The sequence below is a fragment of the Barbus barbus genome (assembly GCF_936440315.1).
Source record: "Barbus barbus genome assembly, chromosome: 35".
NCBI lineage: Eukaryota > Metazoa > Chordata > Actinopteri > Cypriniformes > Cyprinidae > Barbus > Barbus barbus.
This window is the reverse complement of record NC_136763.1, coordinates 5,744,735-5,769,147: the sequence shown is the minus strand read 5'-3', so window position 1 is coordinate 5,769,147 and position 24,413 is coordinate 5,744,735. Positions and strand designations below refer to the sequence as shown.

General features: G+C 36.2%; 1 protein-coding gene across 1 annotated transcript in view; it reads right to left on the bottom strand.

Moving 5' to 3' along the window:
* Positions 1–17,551, bottom strand: part of LOC306855288 (voltage-dependent calcium channel subunit alpha-2/delta-3-like) — a 44,343-nt gene extending 26,792 nt beyond the window's left edge. Inside the window, exons 1-10 of the mRNA XM_079393864.1 lie at positions 17,141–17,551; positions 16,063–16,382; positions 15,003–15,084; positions 9,003–9,119; positions 6,772–6,831; positions 3,950–4,112; positions 1,814–1,945; positions 1,385–1,445; positions 1,025–1,175; positions 37–111 (exon numbers count right to left, since the gene is read on the bottom strand). Coding sequence (XP_079249990.1) covers positions 37–111; positions 1,025–1,175; positions 1,385–1,445; positions 1,814–1,945; positions 3,950–4,112; positions 6,772–6,831; positions 9,003–9,119; positions 15,003–15,084; positions 16,063–16,382; positions 17,141–17,164 — 1,185 coding nt within the window. The 5' untranslated portion in view covers positions 17,165–17,551. The remainder of the gene's footprint in view (positions 1–36; positions 112–1,024; positions 1,176–1,384; positions 1,446–1,813; positions 1,946–3,949; positions 4,113–6,771; positions 6,832–9,002; positions 9,120–15,002; positions 15,085–16,062; positions 16,383–17,140) is intronic.
* Positions 17,552–24,413: the final 6,862 nt, after the last annotated feature.

Here is a 24,413-nt window from a genome sequence, read left to right as displayed (position 1 = left end):
AAGTGTGTGCCATTGTTTAATAAGAGAAAGACATACATCCTTATTAGTACTGTCAGCTTGAACGAGTGTGCCGTTTAGACAGGGCTCCACATAATGGATCTCTTGGTTGTACTGGAAACACAAGAAATATTAGACACAGTGAGTGTTAATTAAAAACGGGGTTTCAAATTAATTGATATCCTAAAGGGTATTAATTATTTCACTTATAGATTTTAAACAAAATCCCTTGTTTTGTTTTTTTAAAGTGTATGAACAAATTGTAACTTTCAAAACAAAACAAATTAATTAAAAAAGTTCGGGGTTGGTCAGGTTTTTGAAAGCAGTCTCATACTCACCAAGGCTGAATTTATTTGATCAAAACACCATAACAACAGTAATGTTGTGAAATACTTTTACAATTTAAAATAACCGTTTTAATACATTTAAAATGTAATTTATTCCTGTGATCAAAGCTGTATTTTCAGCATCATTACTCTAGTCTTCAGTGTCACATGATTCTTCAGAAATCATTCTAATATACGGATTTGCTGCCTAAGAAACAGGAATTATTATTTTCAATGCTAAAAATGCTATGTGAAAAGCATGAACCATACTTTTTTCAGAATTCCCTGATAACTAGAAGTTCAAAAGAACAGCATTATTTAGAAATTTAACGCATCCTTGCTTTCTTAAAAAAAAAAATCTTACTGACCTCAAACACTTGTTTATCATATTTTCATAATAATAATACACATAATAATAATACATTTAATGAAATATAATAAATTATCATTCATTTAAAAAATATACTAAATTAAATTAATTTTCATTTCGACTTATAACATTTCTCTTAGCAAACCATGTTAGATGAAGTTTACCACAGCCACTGTTCTAGAGTCATTTTTTTTATTTTATTGTTAATAATTCAGGTTTGGATTGAGGTTGTAGAAACTCATTAGCTGCATTTGGAAAGATATCTACATTCATGAAAACAAATGGATAAGAAGAAGACTAAGCTTGAGAAAGCTTTCTCTGTTGAACTCACTGCAATAATGTTGAAGAAGTCATCATCCCCGAGCGTGTCCAGTATTGAAGCGACCGTCTGTCTGGCTATAGTCAGTCTTAAACCCTTCATACTGCCACTGACATCCACCAGAATCACAACATCTTTAGGAGAAGTGGCCGCCTGGATATACCTGAGACATCAAGCAGTGGGACAGAATTGCAAATAGATGAATTCACATGTAAAGTGTTAAGAAACAAACTAAAAGGTTTGGTTTTAATGCACTCTGTTCTTTAAAATAAAACAAAAGCTTACTGTGATTTTACTCACCACCAGGAAACAAATAAAAAGCAGAAAAAAAGGCATTTCAAGAATCATTTAAAGCAGGAACGTTGTACATACCATTTTCTGTTCCTACAGTCAAAAGCAATTACACCATGTTCATCAGGATGCCATTTAACACCTGAGAAAACACATAGTGTAAATATATATACATACATACACATCCATATCTCAGGACTGCTCTTAATAACTTCATTCAATGTTTCACATTTACTGTTTTATAGTTTGCAGACTCTTTAGTTAGAAATCAAAGAGATGGTACATCTCTGCCGGTTCAGCTCTTTAACCACATCTGTTTAGCACAAATAGCTAATATGTAAATTTGCCATAATGCTATAAAATGTAAGATTTAGTCCGCCACAGGCTTTGATTAATGGAATGAATTTTCTCTTATGTCCTCTCTGATGGTCTGTAAAATTAAAACATTAGTGAAATCAACCAGTTTGATCTTCATCAATTCCTGCGCTGACATAATGCAACATTACGCACCTGGGTATTGTCGGAAAAAACCTTTAGCGCTTCCAAAGTACTGCCAAATAAGAGTCGGGTCCCTTTTGAAGTTATCCACAAAAACTTTGTTCAAGGCTTCCGACCAAAAGACTCCATTAACTATGTCAGGGTCTAAAAGGACGGAGAGAGAAAGAGCGAGAAAAGTTTATTTGAAGCATCATTTGCAATCACTGCAATGACAGAGTTCTACTTTGACCTTTAACCCTTATTTAATTTGTTGTACAAGCCAAAAGCGGAGCGATTGAATCACCTCATGCAGTTCCACCCCTCCTTCTGCTCCGAGTCCAACCTGACTCCATAAAAAACCCTTTGCCTTTGTCCTCCAGCACACAAAGCGTCGCCATTGAAAGGACATTACGGGTGCACACAATGGGACGAGGCGCATCCACTATGCGTGAGCGGCCACTGCGGCATCCACAGATCACAAAGTGAACAGCTACTTTAAGACTGATTACTCTGTTCTCACCGCACTCTTCACTGGGGCATCGAGCCCTTGGCTTTGTTCATTGCGTCGTCCCCCAGGTAGTTATTGACCCGTAGTGCTGCAGTGACACTGAGTTCGTTCTTGGATCAGTAACTTCAGAATGACCTGAGGTGGTTGGCTATTATCACTGCTCTATGACATACTAACTTAACTCTCTCTATCTTTCACTCCGCAACGTGGGGCAGTTTCTGTCAGGACACCCAGGAGCTTTTTCTTGTGAGATATAACGGCACGTTTAAAGCTTTTAAACTATTAATCAACTTACTCTCTCTGTTTCTCAGTTAATCTGCACAGAGGACCCTTAAATGGCCACATTTATCCTCTTACATGTGAACTGTAAACTTGTTTTTATACTACCAGTTAAAGGTTTGGAATCATTTTTAAAAACTTTTTTGCTGCTTAATATTTTTATGATACAGGAACAGTGATACACCACCATTCAAAAGTATGGGGTAAAAAAATATTACTTTTATTCAGCAAGGACATTCAATTGATCAAAAGTGACTGTAAAGACATTTATAATGTAACAAAAGGTTGATTTTATTCACCAAAGAATCACAGTTTCCACAAAATATTAAGCATAATTTTGTTTTTCAATACTGATAAATAATAAGAACTATTATTAAAAACTGAGCACCAATAATTAATTAATTATTATAAAAAAAAATATTAAAATATTATTATGATTTAAAATAACTGTTTTTAAATAATAAAAAGTTATATGTAAAAACAGTTTAAATCATAATAATATTTCATAATATTATTTTTTCTAAGTTTATAAAAAAAACTCAATGATTCGAAACATTTGACTAACAGTGCTTATTTTCTTTTCATGAAAATCTATTTTCTAAATGCATGTTATTGATTTCACTGTGAACAATTCATTCATGTATTTTTTTTTTTATTTTATTATTTTTTTTTTATAAGATAATCTATTTCACTTGGACATATGTCATAATATGGAAGAAAAGATTTGCCGCTACATCCATTTCATCGCAACTTTAAGCAGTTTGCACCATTTTGTTGCACAAAGCATCTTTCTCCACTCATAACCGTTCTGATGGCAAAATACACTTCTTGCAGGCAACATATAAATCAAAAATATTTCATTACATTATCGCAGATTTCTTATTCTCAATTTTCAGAGGGCTCTTACAAGCATGAAAGAATTGATGTTTTTATCATCCTGCTGCTCTGGGGTGCGTTTCCCAAAACCATCGTTAGCTATGGTCGTTATTTACATTGAACTCTATAACGACAGACCTTGCGACCATACTTGCTTTTGGGAAACGCACCCCTCGATAGTAAGAGTTCAGATACAAAAGCCTCTAAGTGCTGTCTGAAAGTTTTTTCTAAAATGAGCATTTTTCTCAGGCTCATATGTTTTGTTCAGTTATTTGACTTTAATGGCAATGAAAAGACCCTACTCATTGCCATGAAAGTGAAATTACTGAACCTACACATGAGAGCCTGAGAAAAAATTTTTTTAGTAGACGATTTAATTTAGAGGCTTTTGCATCTTAACTCTTCACGTGTTCTTGTACTGCCAGTGCCATCAACCAATCAATGTGTCATGTTGGTTGAATCACACCTCATATCCTGTATGTTCAGGTAAAACAAGGATGCATTACCTTTATTGTACATGTTGGTTGGCACCTGCACCACGCTGAGGCTGAGGTTGACGGATAGGTTATTAAAATGATCGTTGGGTTCCAGGAGAAACTCTCCTCCCAGCTCCACACTGTTCCCGTCTTCATCCACCTCATTTATAAGCACTGCGTTGAAATACTCATACTGTGGGAAAATGTTTTGCAAAACAAATAAATATAGAGGCATCAGGCTGGAAAAAAGAAAATGCAAATGAAAAAATGAACAATGATAGCAATATTATTAATATTAATTTTGTTACAGTAAACTACCATTTAAAAGTTTGAGGTCAGTAAAATGTTTTTTAAATGCAACAAAAGTTTTCTATTTCAAATATATACTGTTCTTTTGAGCAGCACAACTGTTTTCAGCATTAAAAATAATAAGAAAGGTTTCTTGAGCAGCAAGTCAGCATATTAGAATGATTTCTGAAGGATCATGTGACACCAAAAACTGAAGTAATTATGCTGAGAAGTCAGCTTTGCATCACAGGAATAAATTACATTTTAAAACATTAAATCTTTACAAGTGTAATAATATTACTGTTTTAATTTTTGATCACATAAATGGTGAGTAAACAAACATTAATAAATATAATCTAACAGGGACTTGACAGAAATATGTAGGCCTGGTTTCACAGACAGGGTTTAGACTAAGCCAGGATTAGGTCATAGTTCAATTAGGGCATTTGAGTAATTTTTATTAACATGCATTAGAAAAAACATTACTGGCGTGCATCTTGAGAGAAAACAAATGCACTGATATGTTTTAAGATTAGTCAGTGCAAGGTTATTACAGTTGAAACAGCTCAGAATTACATTTTAGTCTGGGATTAGTCTTAAGCCTTGTCTGTGAAACCAGGAGTCCATGTTTAAGTATCAACTTTGGCTCTGATGTTTCCCCAAAAATGTTCACATTAAAATATCTGACTTTTTGATTGCAGACTTTGTCAAGTATGGGCACAATTTCAAACACTTCTGTGAGATAAAAAAAAAATGGTGCAACTAAACCAGTAAAAATTTTAGTTTACGGATAGCATGCACACACACAAACATTTCTCACCGTTGCCCCAGTCAAACTATAAAGGATAATGGACGAAGAACATTTAGATTGTGTCCAGAGGCCCTGCGTGATTAAACTACCTCTCACTTTACCGGACCAGAGGTCATTCTGTGAAAAGAGGCTATCTAATCTGTTAGGTGAGTGTACTTGGTAACACCTTTGTGTTTACCATTAAGCGGTGTGTGTATGTGTGTATGCACTTGACTACAGCTCCTGTTGGGGAGGGGGGCATCAGTACAAAGCCCAGCAATGACAGCTCATACCACGGCTGGGCGCTCCGGTGATACACCCCTGGAGGGGCGGAGGGGGAGTGGAGTCGAGAGGAGAAACGCTCCACACTCAGCATTTCTGACAGCACTGCGACAAGCTTTTGAGGGTTATCAACAAACAGCAGGAGCAGGTGCTGCACACCCGACCGAATCCCGGTCTCAGTGGGTTCTGAGTCAGAACTCCTCATTCAAAAAGTCACGGTCAGACCCTTTAGAAACATTCACTCTCGGCCAGACTAGTTTGTATATACTTACACTGAGGCAGGGAAAATAACTCAACAATAACAACATCCGTGTCATATTCTGTATTTTTGGTGCTTTTTTATACCCTATGTAATTGATTCATTTTTTTTATTCTTTTATTTATTCCTATAATAAATATATCCATTGCATTTTGATGTCTTTGATCATCATCAAAATCAGTAACAACATTCAAAAAATATGTTCTTTTAATAAATCATTCTTTCACATAAATATTAGAAATATATATATATATATATATATATATTTTTTTTTTTTTTTTTTTTTTTTTTTTTTACTGACTAAAGAATTATTAGAGCTACAAATTATTTTAGAAAGTAATTTCTTATATTTATTCCTATAATAAATAGATATTGAGATATGTATGTGTTAGATATGTACATACTTATATACATGTAGAATATATACACAGAGAAATGTTAGGCCTGCAAATTATTAAAAAAATTAGTGAAAAATGATTTAATTAATGAGTGTATAAATATGACTGAATGTGTTACAATAAAGAGTTTGAAGCCCTAAAATAAGCATCCTTCTGTTTAGCAAAAAGTGTTCTGTTACAACAACCACATAGTGAAATATAGAGGCTGCAATTTGACTCTTTCACTATAATTAGTTACGTGAATAAAAAAACATTTATGAATCATTGGAAATGTATTCCTACGTATAACAGAGTGAGTGCATGAATTCATTACTGAGGGGGGATACCATTATTTTAAACGTATTTTGCTTCAGTGAATTTTCCATTTGTCCCTGAAAAGCGCAGCCAACGTGGAGTAATTTATCTTAGTCGGAGTGCGGAGGCCGGAGAGAGGGGAGGGCTTTCCAACACATAAATATATATATATATAAATAATTCACTTCAAGAACTAAGCTGGAGGTCATGTACAGGACATTTGCATAAAACAGGGCCACAAGATTACAGCAAAGAGTGTGAGGGGCTATACCATTAAAACATCCTCTAAGAGTCTATTCTAAAGAACACAATATAATTTCATATTACACCCCATGAAACATCCATGACAATAGGAGCATTTTAAAAATTAATATGCATGTAATTTTATATGGGTTTGGATACTTCTGACACTACAAAGTGGCATCAGAGCATTAGAACGACTGGGTTTTTCTTTGTTTCTGAACAAAGAACTGTCCATGGTTCTGAAATCATCACATATAATACTGCAAAACACAGTGTACAAGTGTACAAACTCTCTCACCTGTAGGTCAGGGTTCTCCTCATGCTGGAGATGAGCTTCTTCTGCCGCTTCTACAAGCCTCTACAGATGACCGAGAAAACAGCAGAAACTTAGATGATTGATGGCAACACACAAAGATTTCATCTTGATGGGCTAAGAGCTTTCAAAATGCAGACATTTGTGATGATGAGCCTCTAACGACATGCACTTTCATATATTTTATCAATAAGTCATTAGCAAATATACTATATATTATATTGCTTATCTGATCATAAATTAACATGCTTTTAAAATTCCTTTGATTACAAAGATTAAACTGACCCTGAGAAACAGTCACCAGAGAATAAAAGTGACAACCCCAGTCATAAAGAGTTATGAATTAAATAGTCATGCTGAATTATTTATGAAAGTAATTGTATAGGGCGACCTCTTTAAAGTAAAAATTGAACTGTTTAGTTTACCTGCTGCTTGCAAACAGGTTGTATATCACATGCTTGTTGCCTTGCGGCAAACACAATGTGTGTGTGTAAAGGACAGTGTATGTTTTGTTGTCATTGAAAACTGCTGGCTTGCATTTTTTGTTACATGCCGGTATAATTGCTTCCAATTCACAAAGCGCTTTAGGAAAAATAATTAATACTTGTCGCATTTCGAGGAAATTATATAGCAACATAACCAAAAACGAGGCTTTGTGCCAATTTATAAACACCCTCTAGAAATATAAGCCAAGCTGCTCTGAACATAATAATAATAATAATAAAATGAGGTTATATTCCTGAAAAAAATGTCTTGATTTATGCATGCCAGCAATACGTTGAGTTCTATGTTTTAGGCACAAACAGGGTGCGTTTTGTTTTGACCCCAAAAGACAGTCAAAACAAAAGGCTGGAGGTGGCTTGTGTGCTCTTTTTACAAATAGTGTTTTTAATCGCCTCATTAACCACAAAAGCTCAATCACGAGTTAGTTAAAGCTCGTATTTTCACCTCTTGGCGAACAGGACGGAATAAGCGCGTTTACCTGAGAAGGTAAAGTAACAACACGACAATTATTATCGGTCTGAACTTTAACAAACATGACCAAGAAGCATTTATGGTTTCGGTAGAGATTTAAATCAGAAATATTTTCTAAAAACATTAACATTTGAGCCATTTTGTTTTAAAAAGTCTAAATGACGCTAAATGAACTGCTAAATTACACCCTAAAAAATTTCACAGACAGCCCTGAAAGACAGCTTATAGTTTTTTACCTACTTAATTCTTTAACCGTGCCAACTTTTAAACAGCTTTCAAACAATATTTTAGTGAAATATGTTAGTCAGCGTGCAGATGTCCTCTGTGTATGCTCGTGAACAGAAGATGCGCGCGCTTGAGTAGGTCAGCATAAGAAGAGGACATCACTTGTCAATTTATTATAGATATATCACAAGTAGGTTATATAACAAAAACATTTGTGGTTTGTTTAATATATATATATATATATATATATATAGATAGATAAACTATTTCCGCGTAAATTGCCAGCAGGAAATCATTCAAAAATGAAACCACTCTGAATACAAACAAAAGTGTTTAAATTATGTTTTCCCGTGTTTGTAGAATTATTTATTAACGAAATAAAATGTGCTGCAATGAACTTGGATTTCTGTGGTATAAATTGCGTCAACTCCCTTCAAATCTGACAAACGTGTAAATTTATTTCGCATAAACACGCGCATGCATTTTATAAAATCAGTATGCAGTTGAAAGCTACAAATGCATGAGGTGTATTTCATGGGTTTTACCTTTCATGGCAAACCGACTCCATTGCATCATAAAGTGACAGTGTGTGTCTGCAGGAGTTAGATAAGCATATCTCCTCCACACACTCCACACACACAGGCAATTAAAGCCTGGACCGCGTGTGTCCCTCTGAAGAATAACGGCATGAGCTGGATGTAACGGGAAAATCTATATGTTCTTCCATATAGAAGGGAGAAGCTTTAATCGAGAGGCTTTTTATACGATAGTAATAAATAAAGCTGTTGCGGCTGCAGAATCCAAGACAATAGGCTAGATGAGTGATGAAAAATGCTGACTGAAACAATAGGAATTCATGCAAAATCATAAAATAACACGAAAAATAGCTTATAATAATAGAAATCATTCCAAATTACATGAACAAAAATATTAAGCGTAAACTAAGGCCATTAGTTTAAAAAATAAAACAGTCGCAAGCAGAACATATTCAGTTATTTTCCACTTGAGTTACTTACTCGTGTGGCCTCCGCTTTTTTCCGAAAAATTTCCTCCATATTCTGCGCCACATTTTTCACCAATTTTGCGCCGTCGATCTCCTCTATTCGCACCGACTTCTCATATTCCTTGTATTTCTAAAGAGAAATAAACGGGTCATATTACGCAATGAATTTACGCACGACAGACTTTTTTTGTGACAGTGTGTTCAAGACTGAATGACATTTTGTGGATTAAAAAATTATTTGAACAGCAATCAGCTTTAAATATAACATGTTTTCTGTAATTTAACACAAAGAAAGTACTTGAAATAGGCCTATCTATTTTTAATGCAGCTTGTCTGGTAATGGGCAAAGTATTGCATGTATTAGAACAATTAATAGCCAACAAAACAAATCTCTTAGACAAGCACATTGGAAACATTAGGCTGTAACAAAAAAAGTAGCAAATAGAAATGAAATAACTCATTTAATTGCATTCATAGTTGTACTCTTAAATGAAGCAGATAATTTTCTTCTTTACTTCTATTGATGCTATTTGTGTGTGTGTGTTTGTGTGCGTTTTTGTGACAAATGAGGACATAAATTTGTATAATGACACAGGTATGACACAGGTATTACAAGGATAAGGTGACATATGAGGACATTGCCCCATGTGCCCACTTTTCAAAACGCTTATAAATCATACAGAGTGAGTTTTTTGGGGGGAGAGCAGAAATGCACAGTCTCCTGTGAGGGCTAAGTTTAGGTGTAGGGCAATAGCACATACAGTTTGTACAGTATAATAACCATTTCGACAATGTGATCTCCATACTTTTCACAAAAACAAACGCGGCAAGTCCCCACAAAGATAGCTTTACAAGTGTGCGTGTTTCACATGTCCAGCATGACAAGTTCATTTGCCTGTGATCAGTAAATAGTGATGAACTGGGATATTTAGACATATGCAAATCTGAAGGAGGCAGTCATGTGTGGCTGACAAACAGAGATAAAAAATGATGAGAGACATTGATGGAGAGACGGGGGACGGTAAGAAGAGGCCTCTACAAGTCTCCATGACCTACGGTTTGCATTGTCTCTGCATTAATACAGCTGTCTGTCTCATGCGAGTTAGTACCACAAGTCTTCAGATAAGCACGCCGTCGTGCGCCGCTTTCTGACAGCGGCCACTCTGATTGGCTGATAAGACAAATCCTCTCTAGATAACGAGCTCAATCTTGTCGCCGTAATTGGTGGAACTGCTGCTGCAGTGTGTATTACTGGTGGAGGCAGAGTGCAGTGGGTGGGCTGCTTTGGGGAGGTTGGGCGGGGCTTGTCGAAAGGGCCATGCATTGTTGGAGGGTAATTGAAATGGAGTCAGAATTCAGGAGAAAGATAATAAGTTGTCAAGCCTGGGCGAGTCTGGATAATGAACTACACTTCAGACAATGCTGAGTCTGCAGTACAAGTGACACCTGAAGCAACAGCACTCAACGGGCATTGTGATATTAGGCTATTCAAACACACTCAGGCATCGACGCCTGCAGACTTACACCACTCCACCTGAAAAAAGCCTTTCTGATAAAATTAAGTTTGGATTAAGCGAAACATGGACGCAAATTTTGTGACGATACACACTCAAAACGCAATCCCTGACACAATCCTTTCAACTTATCAAAAAACCCTTTTTGTGAAGAACTAATATATTCAGTAAAACAGATATATAATTTATATCTATACTTTTATCAATAGAACAGGACATAAATCTTTTGAAAACACGCACTTACACATCGTAGATCCAAAAATGTGTCACAGACAGTCCTTTACACTTTACAAAAGACCTGATAAACAAATTAATTTGCTGTATATATTAAAAAAAGGATAAACATACATATCTCAAGTCTTTTCGAAAGAATACAGGATATTTCATGAAATCACACACACACACAAATCACTAAATCCAAAACGTGTTTAACACAGTCCTTTCAACTTAAAAAAAAAAAAAAAAAAGAGTAATATTTATAGTTGGCTAAAACAGATACCCTATATATGTCTAGGTTTATCAAGACAACAGAAAATATTTCCATTTAAGATGATACAAATAAGTTTCCAGTAAGAAAAATGAATAAGCATTCATATCTCAGTTTTTTCAAAGACAACAGGACATAAATTGCATGAAAACACACTCTTGCACATGTCAAATCCCAATACCTGTTCTTTACGGTCTGTTTAAATTGAGGCCTCTCTGATACAAAATCATTTCAACACATGTCCCAGACATAACTTTGAGAAAGGTCTAGCTGATAAAATGGCTAGCAAGAAAAATGGATAAACATACATATTTATTTAATGTCTTGCTACACAAATCCCACACAACCACACACACACACACACAAAATAACTAAATCCTAAAACGTAACAGTCCTTTCTACTTGAAAAAGTTTTCAGACAAAAATTATTTTACTTTTACTATATTATTTCCAGTAGGCACAACATATATCATTTTTTTCTACTTTTATCAAGAAAACAGGAAACAAATTCTCTGAAAACACACAGACTCGCACATCTTAGATCCAAAAATGTGTCACAGACTCCCCTTTTAACTAAAAAAAAAGACTATTTGATAAAAATAAGTTTCCAGTAAGAAAAATGGAAAACCATACATATCTCTCTCATGTCTTTTTTAAAGACACAGGACATTTATCCCATAAAAACACACAAAAAATGCCCTTCTGAAATAAAAGAAACAAGCATACATCTCTCAGTTTTATTCTAAAAACAACAGGACACAAATTAAACTAAAAAAAGCCCCTGCAAGCAAAACAACACCCCCCCCCCCTTTAAAAAAAAAAAAAGACAACAGGACATCACATTGCATGAATACACACACTCTGGCACATCTCAGATCCCACGACATGTTTCTAACAGCGACACCCCCCTCCACACACACAGATCGCAGCACCACGAAGCAAATTACCCCTTAAGAGAGAGACCAAGGAGGGTTATTGAGGCGGAACAGTTCATTTCACGCCTGTCCTGCCTCCCCACCCCTCACCCTCTGTCCCGGCACCAAAAAAGCCATAATCAAAGCCATTAATGCTGCGTTCATCAATAGTGATGATCACCCCACTGATTCAGAACACTGTAGCGAAACAGTCCCGGGGAGTGACTGGACAAAATAGTTAAACATTAACAAGGTTTTTTCCATCATATTCTCAAGATGCCACACAATTACTGACTGTAAAGATGCTTAATGGTAATGTATTTGTACAATCTGTTATTTTGTTGCGGCGATGTGGAAATTTCAGTGATTGAAAGCAACAAAGGGTGACATCTGTATGGCTGTTTTTCCCCCCCTTTGTGTAAAAATCAGGTAATTTTGCATAACAAGCTTAATGATCACTCTTAATGATCCTCCTTAATGAACCGGCCTGCTGCCTCATCCCTCCCTTTCTTCATCCAGCTCTTCAGACAGACAGTTTATTGGCGCTGAGCCCCACCCATCGGTCACGCCCACTGAGCAGGATGATGGGAAAAAGTGCAAACATACACAAAAATGGCAATGAAGAGAGAACACAACTGGCTGGGACATTTTACAATGTGTTAATGTGTGTGTGCTTGCGTTTAGGTTGATGAAGATCATTTTGGGTGGGATAGAAGAACAAGTTCATTATTGAAGCTTATGACTGAATTAAGAACAGATTTCTAGCGTAAACACTTCAGTTCATGCAAAAGCGAAAATTGTGTCATTATTTACTCATTGTTACATCATTCTAAACTCATATGCTGTGTTTTTCCTTGGGAAACTGAAGAATAGATAAACAGTGTTACTGTAACTGATTACATATAATTTAGATTACACAATCAGATTCCAGAAATTACTTGTAAGCACTTGTATTTCATTTACATTGCTTCAATCACATCATTCTGAAGCCTACTGCTTATATACTTATATGAAGGATTGAATATATTCCTCTTTGTAATTTTATATCAAATTGGCACAAGATTATCCTTCCATGTGACAAACAAAATAGGTCAAAAGAAATATAAGTAATTAATAAGCAGTCTTACCTAATACATTGTTATTGACTACACTTTATATTATGTAATTTGAAATCAGTAACAGATTATAATTTGATTTGCATTTATTAATTCGATTAGCATTTCTAAGTAATCTACCCAGCTGCCAAATTTGTCCTACAGTCATCAAAACAGCTCATGCATTATATTTCATATAGTATTTTCTAGCTCGATATCTGATAATCTCTATCTGAAATTTAATTTACATACGTTTTTTGGTTATCATTTATTCATCCTCATGTGATTCCAAACCTACATGATTATTTCTTTCATGAAACACAATGGAAGATATTTTGAAGAATGTTGGGAACCAAACAATATTGAAGCCAACTGACTTCAATTGCAGGGCAAAAAACAAACAGACATTTCTCAAAATATCTTGTTTTATGTTCCACAGAAGAAAGTCATAAAATGGGAAAGACAGGCAGATAAGTAAATTAATTTGAATTTTTTTGGTATCACTTTAGAAGACTTGGCGTTTAGCACATGGGTCATATGGACTAGTTTATGTTGTCCGCTTTGGAGCTTCACAGACATGGTTAATGTGAACTGAAGAGTAAAAACATCAAAACAAATGATTTTTGGATCAACATGAGGATGAGTAAACAAAGAGAATTTTCATTTTTGGGTGAATAATTCAGTTAACAATTATGCAAGGTAAATCAGCCACATTGGTCTCGTACAACACCGGTAACGGCTCTGACTACACTATAGATTTTTTCTGTAAGTGAGGGCCCTGTAGCTAAAATTAGACCCCAAATCCCCAAATCTAAAAAACTCAATTGTATTTAATATCTCTCTTATTGTATCACACACAGAGATAGACACCTTTACAGACGCTTACAACTCACTAACATACATTAAAACATTCAGCTGTAATTCTCAAAGCCTGAGTTTCATTCATTTCTGCTGTTTTATAAACAGACCCGGGCCAGTTCAGTTAAAGAGTCACGTACACACATTCTGTGAGGAGGTAATTACGACGATAATATGTGCACTGATGGTGAGAGCTGTGCTCTTATCTCACACCAACACTGAGAGACTTATTAATACTTCAGAGAGAGAGAGAGAGAGAGAGGGTTATCTCAAAACATCCATCACTGTTTTTCCTTCAATAGAAACCGAGAGGAAATTAAGTGTGTTCTGTAGTATATAACGCCACCGCATAGTGCATTCAAACAGCAGTAACAGCTACAACACGGTGTGGTGGAACAAAGAAACCAGGTGGAGACCTTTATCTGCAACATATCAGCACAGATATGAACTTTAATAATAAAATATTAATATTGCAAAGTGCGTATGTGCCTTTTTTCCCTCTTTTGACGTTGTTATCAATATTGTTCACATGTAAATACTGTATAAACCATCTACAGTACGTCACACCAAAAAGACTCCATAATATGAATGGATAAATAATAGATTAAAAAATAACAAAGGGGGGTTGTTATAGCGTCAAATGTCTGCTTTATGCACAAGTGTCTAATTTAATTTCTGTTTTTGCATCTTGTAATATTGGATAGAACATTATGATTCATTAATGATTTAAAAACGTACAACATGTGTCTCAAAAAGCCTTAAATATCATAAATTTGAACCTGATGACCAGAAAAGATTTGAAGCACTAAGGTCATAATATCAGCTGCCACCATGTGGCTAAAGTGTGTAGTGCATCATCAGATGCTTTATAAAGAGACACACATTTATTCAATTATTCTATTTGTCTATTCCAGCTAGTCCTACACAGGTGTTTAGATGCAAAAGACAGATCGGGGGGAAAGAAACCAAGTGCAATGGGCCTTATCCAAAAACTCCCTCTCCTGCTCTCTCTCTCACACATTTCAGATTATACACATGGATGTTGAAAGCCAAAGCCATCTGTATTCTTATGAAGTGTGTCTGCCAATGCAAGTGTGTGTGTGTGTGAGCAAGAGAGAGAGAGAGAGAGAGGGAGGGGGGAAATACCTTCTGTAAGAGCTGAGATCCTGAGTATTTTGAAGCTATTGATTTTATTTCACCACCAAACGCTGAAGCCCAGAGTTTCACCCTGTTGGGGGAAGAAGATATTCAATCACTGAAATTACTACCCATTATGTCACCATTATTAGCAATACAAATAATGATAGATTAGGAATAAAACCGTTAAAGTTAAGCAGTAACTGTTTGTAATCATTGTATTCTACTGCATATGGCCATATAAGAGCATGTAGGTTTGTAGGTTAAATCTACATGTTTCTCCTTTGTGTTTCTCATTTACTGTATGACAAAAAAAAGCATATACTGTATTTTCTTTCTACACTCTAAAAAGTGAAAATCTGCATCAAATTAATTGCATACATGGCCTGACTCTTAAAAATGAGTTTTATTAGCGTAATGTAATGTAGTGAGGTTGATTATATCATATTACCGTAAATTATATTTGTGGCTCAAATCAGATCAGTTGATTTATCACATGAAGCACATCACCTGTCATTTTTTTTGTAAGTGCTGTATACATATAACAGCAATTATTATTTACCTTTTAATATAAAAAAATGTGCATAAATAATAAAAGCCTCTCATATTTGCATTATAGAGATAATAGAATATTACAATAGCGCAATAACATCACAAAGCATAGCTGTAACCTTTCTCTAAGTACATAATATAATAAACATTAATATAAATTAATATAATACACATTAATTATTAAAAAAGCTTTTTTAGATATAACTAATCCATTTAAATATGACCAAAGTCATCATAAATGATAGTTGTAGCCTCATTCTCTACAAATTGAATGCACAGATTAAATAGCCTACATATTTAAAGGCTTTTTTTCTATATTTTGCATTCATTTATATACAATGCAATGTACATAAATCATAAATGCATCTATTATTTGTACTCTAGAAATTTCTATGTTCTTAAAATACAGCTAATTGTCAGTTTTATCCTCTCTCTTTTTTCTATACACATGCATACAGGTTAAATGCAATTATTATGGCTTGTTCTCAATATTGTGCATGCATGCTCTTCTACTCACACTGATAAGGGGATCTCCGGTTGGGACCCCCGCACCTCCAGCGCCGTCCAGCACGCGCTCATCACACACAAGAGGAGGTGCATGAGAGGAATTCTCCGGTTCCGCAGCATCCTTCCCCCAAAATTTCTTGCGCTGCAACGGAGCCGGCGGCTCGGGCACCCTTTAGAACTCCCCCTCCTCTCAGTCTCAAAAACAGCAGCGAGCGCCGATTCAGCCGCACATCTGCCGCCCCAGCGCGCGTGCTGCCTCCGGAGTTTCAGTCTCTCCGCCCAGCTGTCACACACCCCACGACCTCTTTGACACCGATCCTTGCTTTTATTCTTGCATTAGGGGTATACAGAACAAAAACAGGTTTAAAAGCTTACTTTGCACACGCAGTCTTTTTCTCAGAGCTGATTATGAGCAAATGAACGCGCGCGCTCTCACTACTGGCGCTGCTGATATTATGATGAAAGACACTTTGGGGTCAGTGCATTGTACTACAGGCAGAAGTTTAGGGAGAGGAAAGGCGATTGGAAAGTGAGGCTCGCGTGTAAACCTAGGCAAGGAGATCCAGTGCGGTTTCCCCATGCGAGCGCGCACACGAGAGAAGCTGATGCGAAACTTTCCCTCGGCCACGCGCATGCCTCCGTTTGGGGATGCTTTTGCTCTGATATCAAGCATACTTTAACTTGATACTTTAACAATAATCATTTATTCATTAGTAATTAGTAATTAAAAAAAATATATATTACATTTTCATATATATTAACATTATTATTCATCATGATATGACAAATTTTGAGCTCCATCAAGTTGATTCTTTATCGTCTATTTTCTATCTTAAAATTTTTTTATACACTATCATTTTAGTTTCTATAACGTGTGAATATATCCCCTATAGCATTCTAAAACAAAACCAATCAGAGCGCCTTGTTATCACTAGTTTTATTTTGATTTCTCGAATCTGCTATTAGCTTATAGCCCGTTAGCATCGACACCGTGGCTGCCGCTAATTTCGCTTAGATTGCTAATACTCTATTCACACACATTACCATTGTTTCACAGTTACTTGCTTAAATGGCGGATTTGTGTCTACCTTTAAGTGCAGGTGAGGACACATTCGAGCTGCATTCGGTGCAGCTGGAGCTGGAGGCCGTGGAGAAGCAGATCCCAGCTGAGAGAGTGGAGAGCCGCGCTGGAAACATCCCAGGCTGACGCTCACAAGTCCGGGGTAAGTATACAGCACGCTGCTAACACTCCCACCAACTCTACTCCGTGTGTTTCTCTGCACAGGCCCTGTGCACCCAGGACGCGATCTTCCCAGACTCCGGCGCCAGGATGCCACGAACTCTGGGTGCACCAGCAGCGGAAGACACGAGCCAGGCCCCGGGCGACGACCTCTCCCCCTCCGCCGCCTACGGTCTTCAAGATCTCCACCCAGAAGCGCTTCGCTCCCCTCCGCGAGACGGAACGCAACGCTGTGATCGTCGGAGACTCTATCGTCCGGCCCGTCCGTGCTATGTTAGCTGAAGGTAAAGTGCACACTCCCTGTTTCCCCGGTGCTCGTGTTCTCAATGTTTCTGCGCAGATACCCGCAATCCTGAAGGGCGCCGAGAGCATCGGTGCTGTCGTGCTGCACGCGGGGGTTAACGACACCAAGCTGCGGCAGACGGAGACACTGAAGAGGGACTTCAGGAGCCTGATCGTGACGGTACGCAGTAAATCGCCCGCGGCGACGATCATCGGGTCAGGACCACTTCCCACGTATCGACAAGGAAGCAAAAGGTTCAGTAGACTGTTTGCTTTAAACGAACGGTTATTGTGATGGTGTAAAGAACAGAAACTGCTCTTTGTTAATAATTGGAATCTTTTCTGGGAGCGTCCTAGGCTTTTCCGTGCTGATGGCCTGCACCCCAGCAGAGTCGGAGCGGAACTCCTGACGGACAACATCTCCAGGACGCTACACTCCATCTGACTAGTAAGCCAATTCTCAAATAACTGCTATTATGACTTTTGTTCTACCCACTTAAAAGATAGAAGTACTTGCATTGTCCAATCTATACAGACTGTGTCTGTTCCCCGAATAGCGAGGTCAAAATATAAATTTAATGCAGGATCTAGAAAAAATCTGATCGTCATTAAACCAGAAAAACGCAAAATAAATGAACAAAATTTTTTTTTAAAGCTTGGGCTCCTAAATATTAGATCACTCGCACCCTAAGCAGTTATTGTAAATGAAATGATCACAGATAATAATTTTGATGTACTCTGCCTGACTGAAACCTGGCTGAAACCAAATGAATATTTTGGTCTAAATGAGTCTACTCCACCAAGCTACTGTTATAAACATGAGCCCCGTCAGACTGGTCGTGGCGGCGGTGTTGCAACAACATATAGTGATATTCTCAATGTTACTCAGAAAACAGGATACAGGAGGTTTAACTCATTTGAAATACTTCTGCTTAATGTTACACTGTTAGATATGCAAAAGAAATCTCTCCTGTCTCTTGCTCTGGCTACTGTGTATAGACCGCCAGGGCCATATACAGATTTCCTAAAAGAATTTGCAGACTTCCTCTCAGATCTATTGGTTAATGTTGATAAAGTGCTAATTGTCGGAGATTTTAACATTCACGTTGATAATACAAATGATGCGTTAGGACTTGCGTTTACTGACCTAATAAACTCTTTTGGAGTCAAGCAAAACGTCACCGGGCCCACTCATCGTTTTAATCATACGCTAGATTTAATTATATCGCATGGAATTGATCTTACTGATATAGATATTGTACCTCAAAGTGATGATGTTACTGATAATTTCCTTGTATCGTGCATGCTGCGTATTACTGATATTAATTATATGGCTCCGCGTTATCGCCCGGGCAGAACTATTGTTCCAGCCACCAAAGACAGATTCACAAACAACCTGCCTGATTTATCTCAACTGCTCTGTGTACCTATAAATACACAGACGAAAGACGAAATGACTAGCAACATGGGCACTATCTTCTCTAATACATTAGAAGCTGTTGCCCCCCTCAAATTGAAAAAAGTTAGAGAAAAACGTACTGCGCCATGGTACAACAGTTATACCCATTCTCTCAAGAATGAAACTCGTAATCTTGAGTGCAAATGGAGAAAAACTAACTTGGAAGTTTTTAGAATTGCGTGGAAAAACAGTATGTCCAGCTATAGACAGGCTCTAAAAGCTGCCAGGGTAGAGCATATCCGCAAACTCATAGATAATAACCAAAACAATCCAAGGTTCTTATTTAGCACATTGGCTAGACTAACAAATAAACAGACACCGCCCGATCTAAATATTCCCTCACAGTTTAATAGTAATGACTTTATGAATTTCTTTACTGATAAAATAGATAACATCAGAAATACAATAACAAATGTATATTCTACTGCGTCTAGTATTTCAGCTTCATTCATCGCACCCAAAGAAAAACTGCAGTGCTTTACAACTATAGGACAGGAAAAGCTAAATAAACTTATCAGGTCATCTAAACCAACAACGTGTTTATTAGATCCTGTACCCACTAAACTACTGAAAGAGTTGTTACCTGTAGCAGAAGAATCGCTTCTCAATATTATTAACTCATCGTTATCTTTAGGTCGCGTCCAATAACCATTCAAGCTGGCGGTTATTAAGCCTCTTATTAAGAAACCACAACTAGATTCTAATGACCTGGCAAATTACAGACACATTTAAAATCTTCCGTTTATGTCTAAAATGTTAGAAAAAGTTGTGTCTGCTCAATTGTGCTCCTTCTTGCAAAAAATTGCTCTCTATGAAGAATTTCAGTCAGGTTTCAGGCCTCACCATAGTACAGAAACTGCACTTGTTAAAATGACAAATTACTTGCTTCAGACCAAGGCTGCATATCATTGCTAGTATTACTTGATCTTAGTGCTGCGTTCGACACTATAGACCATGATATACTCATAGATTGATTACAAAACTATACTGGTATTCAAGGGCAGGCTTTAAGATCCTACCTGTCCGATCGCTACCACTTTGTTCATTTAAATGGGGAGTCATCTCAATTATCACCAGTAAAGTATGGAGTACCACAAGGATCTGTCCTAGGTCCTCTGCTATTTTCAATATACATGTTGCCCCTTGGTAATATTATTAGAAAATACGGGATTAGTTTTCATTGTTATGCTGATGATACTCAACTATAGATCTCAACAAGACCAGATGAAACTTCTAAACTATCTAAGCTAATATATTGTGTAAAAAATATAAAAGATTGGATGACCAATCATTTCCTCCTATTAAATTCAGATAAGACAGAGATATTACTTATTGGACCAAAAAACAGTACACAAAATCTCTTGGATTACAATTTGCAACTAGACGGATGTACTGTTACGTCCTCTAAAGTCACAAATCTGGGTGTTATATTAGACAGCAACTTATCCTTTGAAAATCATATTTCCCATGTTACAAAAACAGCATTCTTCCATCTTAGAAACATTGCCAAGCTTCAAAACATGCTACCTTTTTCTGATGCAGAAAAGCTAGTTCATGCATTCATGACCTCTAGACTGGACTATTGTAATGCACTGCTAGCTGGTTGTCCTGCATCTTCAATAAACAAGCTACAGATAGTCCAAAATGCAGCGGCTAGAGTTCTTACCAGGTCAAGAAAATATGATCATATTACCCCAATTTTACAGTCTCTGCACTGGGTACCTATTAAGTGCCATATAATTTACAAAATATTATTACTTGCCTATAAGGCCCTAAATGGTTTAGCTCCTGCGTACCTAACTTGTCTTCTACCACGCTATAATCCAACCTCTGGACTTTTGGTAGTGCCTAGGATAGCAAAATCCACTAAAGGAGGTAGAGCTTTTTCACATTTGGCTCCCAAACTCTGGAATAGCCTTCCTGATAATGTTTGGTGTTCAGATACACTTTCTCTGTTTAAATCTAGATTAAAGACACATCTCTTTAGCCAAGCATCCACATAATGCATCTTATAATCTTGTACTGCAGTTATATCTGATCAAATGTACATTATTATTATTTTTAGCTTGGATTGAACAAATCATTTTTGATTAGATGGAACAGCAGCTACGCTAATTATGTCTCTATTTGTTTCTCTGATTAACATCCCATGGTAACTAGGAATTACAGAAGCTTCAGTTTGGATCCAACCCTTAAATGATCTAAGATGACCGAACACCTGAGAAAAGATAATGCCAACCCCTCAGAGGACTTCGGAGGATGCCAAAGCTCAGACAACATACAGAATTACCAAATTTTGCCATAATTTAAACATATTAAGGTTCTACAATATATATACATATATTGTGGAAACGTAATTTCCTTTAGAGCTGCTTTGCAACGATTTCGTAAAAAGAAAAAAAAATCGTAAAAAGCGCTATACAAATAAACTTGAACTTGAACTAATTTCCATAGCCTATCTAACAGCAGTGCATAATTCTGCATATTGGAGGTTACAACAGTTTAGGTCACACTTTGTATTAGTTGTCACAAACGGCTATATCTGTAAGATTATGCCCAATTATGTTTCAAATATCAGAGTTTTTGTATAATTGTTTGGAAAACCTAGTTCAAAATTAGAATAATATTTGTGATTTCTGCTCTGCAAACAATCTTATCTGAGTTGTCATATGTAAAAATACCTGTATGATTCTGCATATTTCAAGAAGTTTTCATTGAGATGCACATGAAAGGAATAGTGATCCCAAAAATTAAAATTTGCTGAAAATGTACTCCACAATGTCATCCAATATGCACAGCAGATGAGTTTGTTTCTTCATGGGAACTGGTTTGGAGAAATGTAGCATTACATCACTTGCTCACAAAAGGTTCCTCTGCAGTGAATGGGTGCCGTCAGAATGAGAGTCCAAACAGCTGAAAAAAACATCACAATAATCCACAAGTAAGACATAACTACTGTATAGCCCTTCAATTAATGTTATGTGAAACAAAGTTGCCTTTTACGTATATATTATTGTGATGTTTTTATCAGCTGTTTGGACACTCATTCTGATGGCACCCATTCACCGCAGAGGATCCATTGGTAAGCAAGTGATGTAATGATAAATTTCTCCAAATCTGTTCTTATGAAGACACAAACTCATCTACATCTTAAATGGCCTGAGGGTGAGTATATTTTCTGCAAATTCTCATTTTGGGGTGAATTATTCCTTCAACACAATGCATGCAGACTGTTATACAGAATAAATCAGTAGCACAGCTGCTCCTCATCAATAGATGCCATAAAAGAGCAGATAGTACTCAAAGAAAGTAAGTGAATAAGATTTATGACCAGCCACTATACTGACCTCTTGAGCCTGATGCTTAACAATGGCATCCAGGAGTTAATTGCTATTCTCTCATTCTCTTTTTTTTTTGTTCCTCTAATTACCACGAGCACATAAATGATGAGGTGCATCTGCGTGAGTGTGTGTGGTAAGGGGTCTGATGGTTCTGTCTGAACACAGCCTGCGTCTCTGTGCAGTCATGATTAGCTGGTAAATGCATCATACATCACAGACTCAGCTAGAAACAGCAGTGAGTGGAGCTGAAGAACACTTGCCATACAGTACTATTGCAATGCTCTATCTATCTATCTATCTATCTATCTATCTATCTATCTATCTATCTATCTATCTATCTATCTATCTATCTATCTATCTATCTATCTATCTATCTATCTATCTGTATGTCTGTGTCTATCTATCTATTTGTCTGTCTATCTACACTCACACACACACAGATTTTTGTTTAAAAAAATCTATACGTTTATTGAGCAAAGGATGTGAGACTTTCAAAAGCTTTAAAAATCTTATCTTCAATTTGTCCCATATTTTTAACAATGTAAATTAAAATGGTTAAAATGAACCTTGTGTTCACTTGAACAGCTTTTGTCTAAAATTCTAAAAGTAGATCTATTTTACCTTATATTAACTTACAGTATTTCCAGTGGAGCTATAGATGCACATCTAGAAATAGAAGTCTTTATTCACTGGTGACCTGGTGGTCCTTCTTAAATCAGAATGACAAAGACAACAATAAGATTAAGAAATGATGGGTCTTTCGGGGATAGAAGCAATAGTTTTAACAACTCTTGAAGCAAATCCGGTTAAGTCTGTATTGGAGTTCACTCTCGTCTATTTAAATTCAGGGCACCAAACACAGTAATATCGGTCTCGTCTTAATGGAAGTTAAAACTCTTAGCGGGTCAAATATAGTACTGGACATATGTGACTTGTGAAGGCGCTGAGAGTTACTCTTCACAGTTAATAACAGAACCGCTTACAAAATCCGTCATAATAAACACAGGCACTCACACGCCTTTATGAATGGATACAGATTCCTGGGAGCATCTTTTAAACAACAATATAAAATTACTAAACTTTAATGCACTGATGCAAAGTGAAATGAAATAAGGTCCCTTTTGCCATTGTTATCAAAGCCATGACTCCAAAATATAAATATTCAATGCAAACTTTTGGAGCTGAGAGAAAGTAGAACTTTTTGAGCAATGTGTCGTGCACTTTCAGTGTACAAAAGATGTACAAATGTGTACAGCCTCTGGCAGAAAGAAAAAGAAATTCCAAGAGTACTATACTGTGTAGTACCTACTTTGAGGAATAAACTTGTAAATTTAAACATTTAAAGTAAATAAAGTAAAAAAAATAAAAAATACAAGTTACTTTAATGCTGTTATTTATCTAATACATAATAATAATGTATTAGATAATTAGCAATGAAAAACTTAAGTAGCTGTTTGTTTTATTTATTTATTAAAATCAATCAATCAATGCAGGATCAAAAGTTTGGAAAAAAATCATGTTTTCATATTTTCATATATCAATTATGTTAATATTTGTATGTCCTTAATGTTAGCCAAGGCTGCATTTATTTGATCAAATATTTAGTAAAAACAGTAAAATTGTGAAATATTATTAAAATGTCAAATAACTGTCTACCATTTTAATATATTTAGAATTTATTCCTGTGATTACTACTCCAGTCTCCAGTCACATAATCCTTCAAAAATCATTCGAATAAGTTGATTTGCTGTTCAAGAAACATTGGCTATTATTATCAGTGTTTACAATATTTTTAAGTAAAGAACAGTTCTTTTAAATTGTAACAAAATTGCACTGTTAATGTTTTATTAAATAAGTTCAGTTTTGGTGAGCATAAGAGATTTCTTCAAAAAACATTTAAAAAAATTTAATTATTCTAAACTTGACTTCAAGTCATTCGTCTGCAATCAAGGGAAGAGCTGGATCAGAGAGATCACATCCAGGAGGACTTATTGTGTCTTAAGTCTGGATCTTTGGGACTTTTCTTCTTACAACACCTA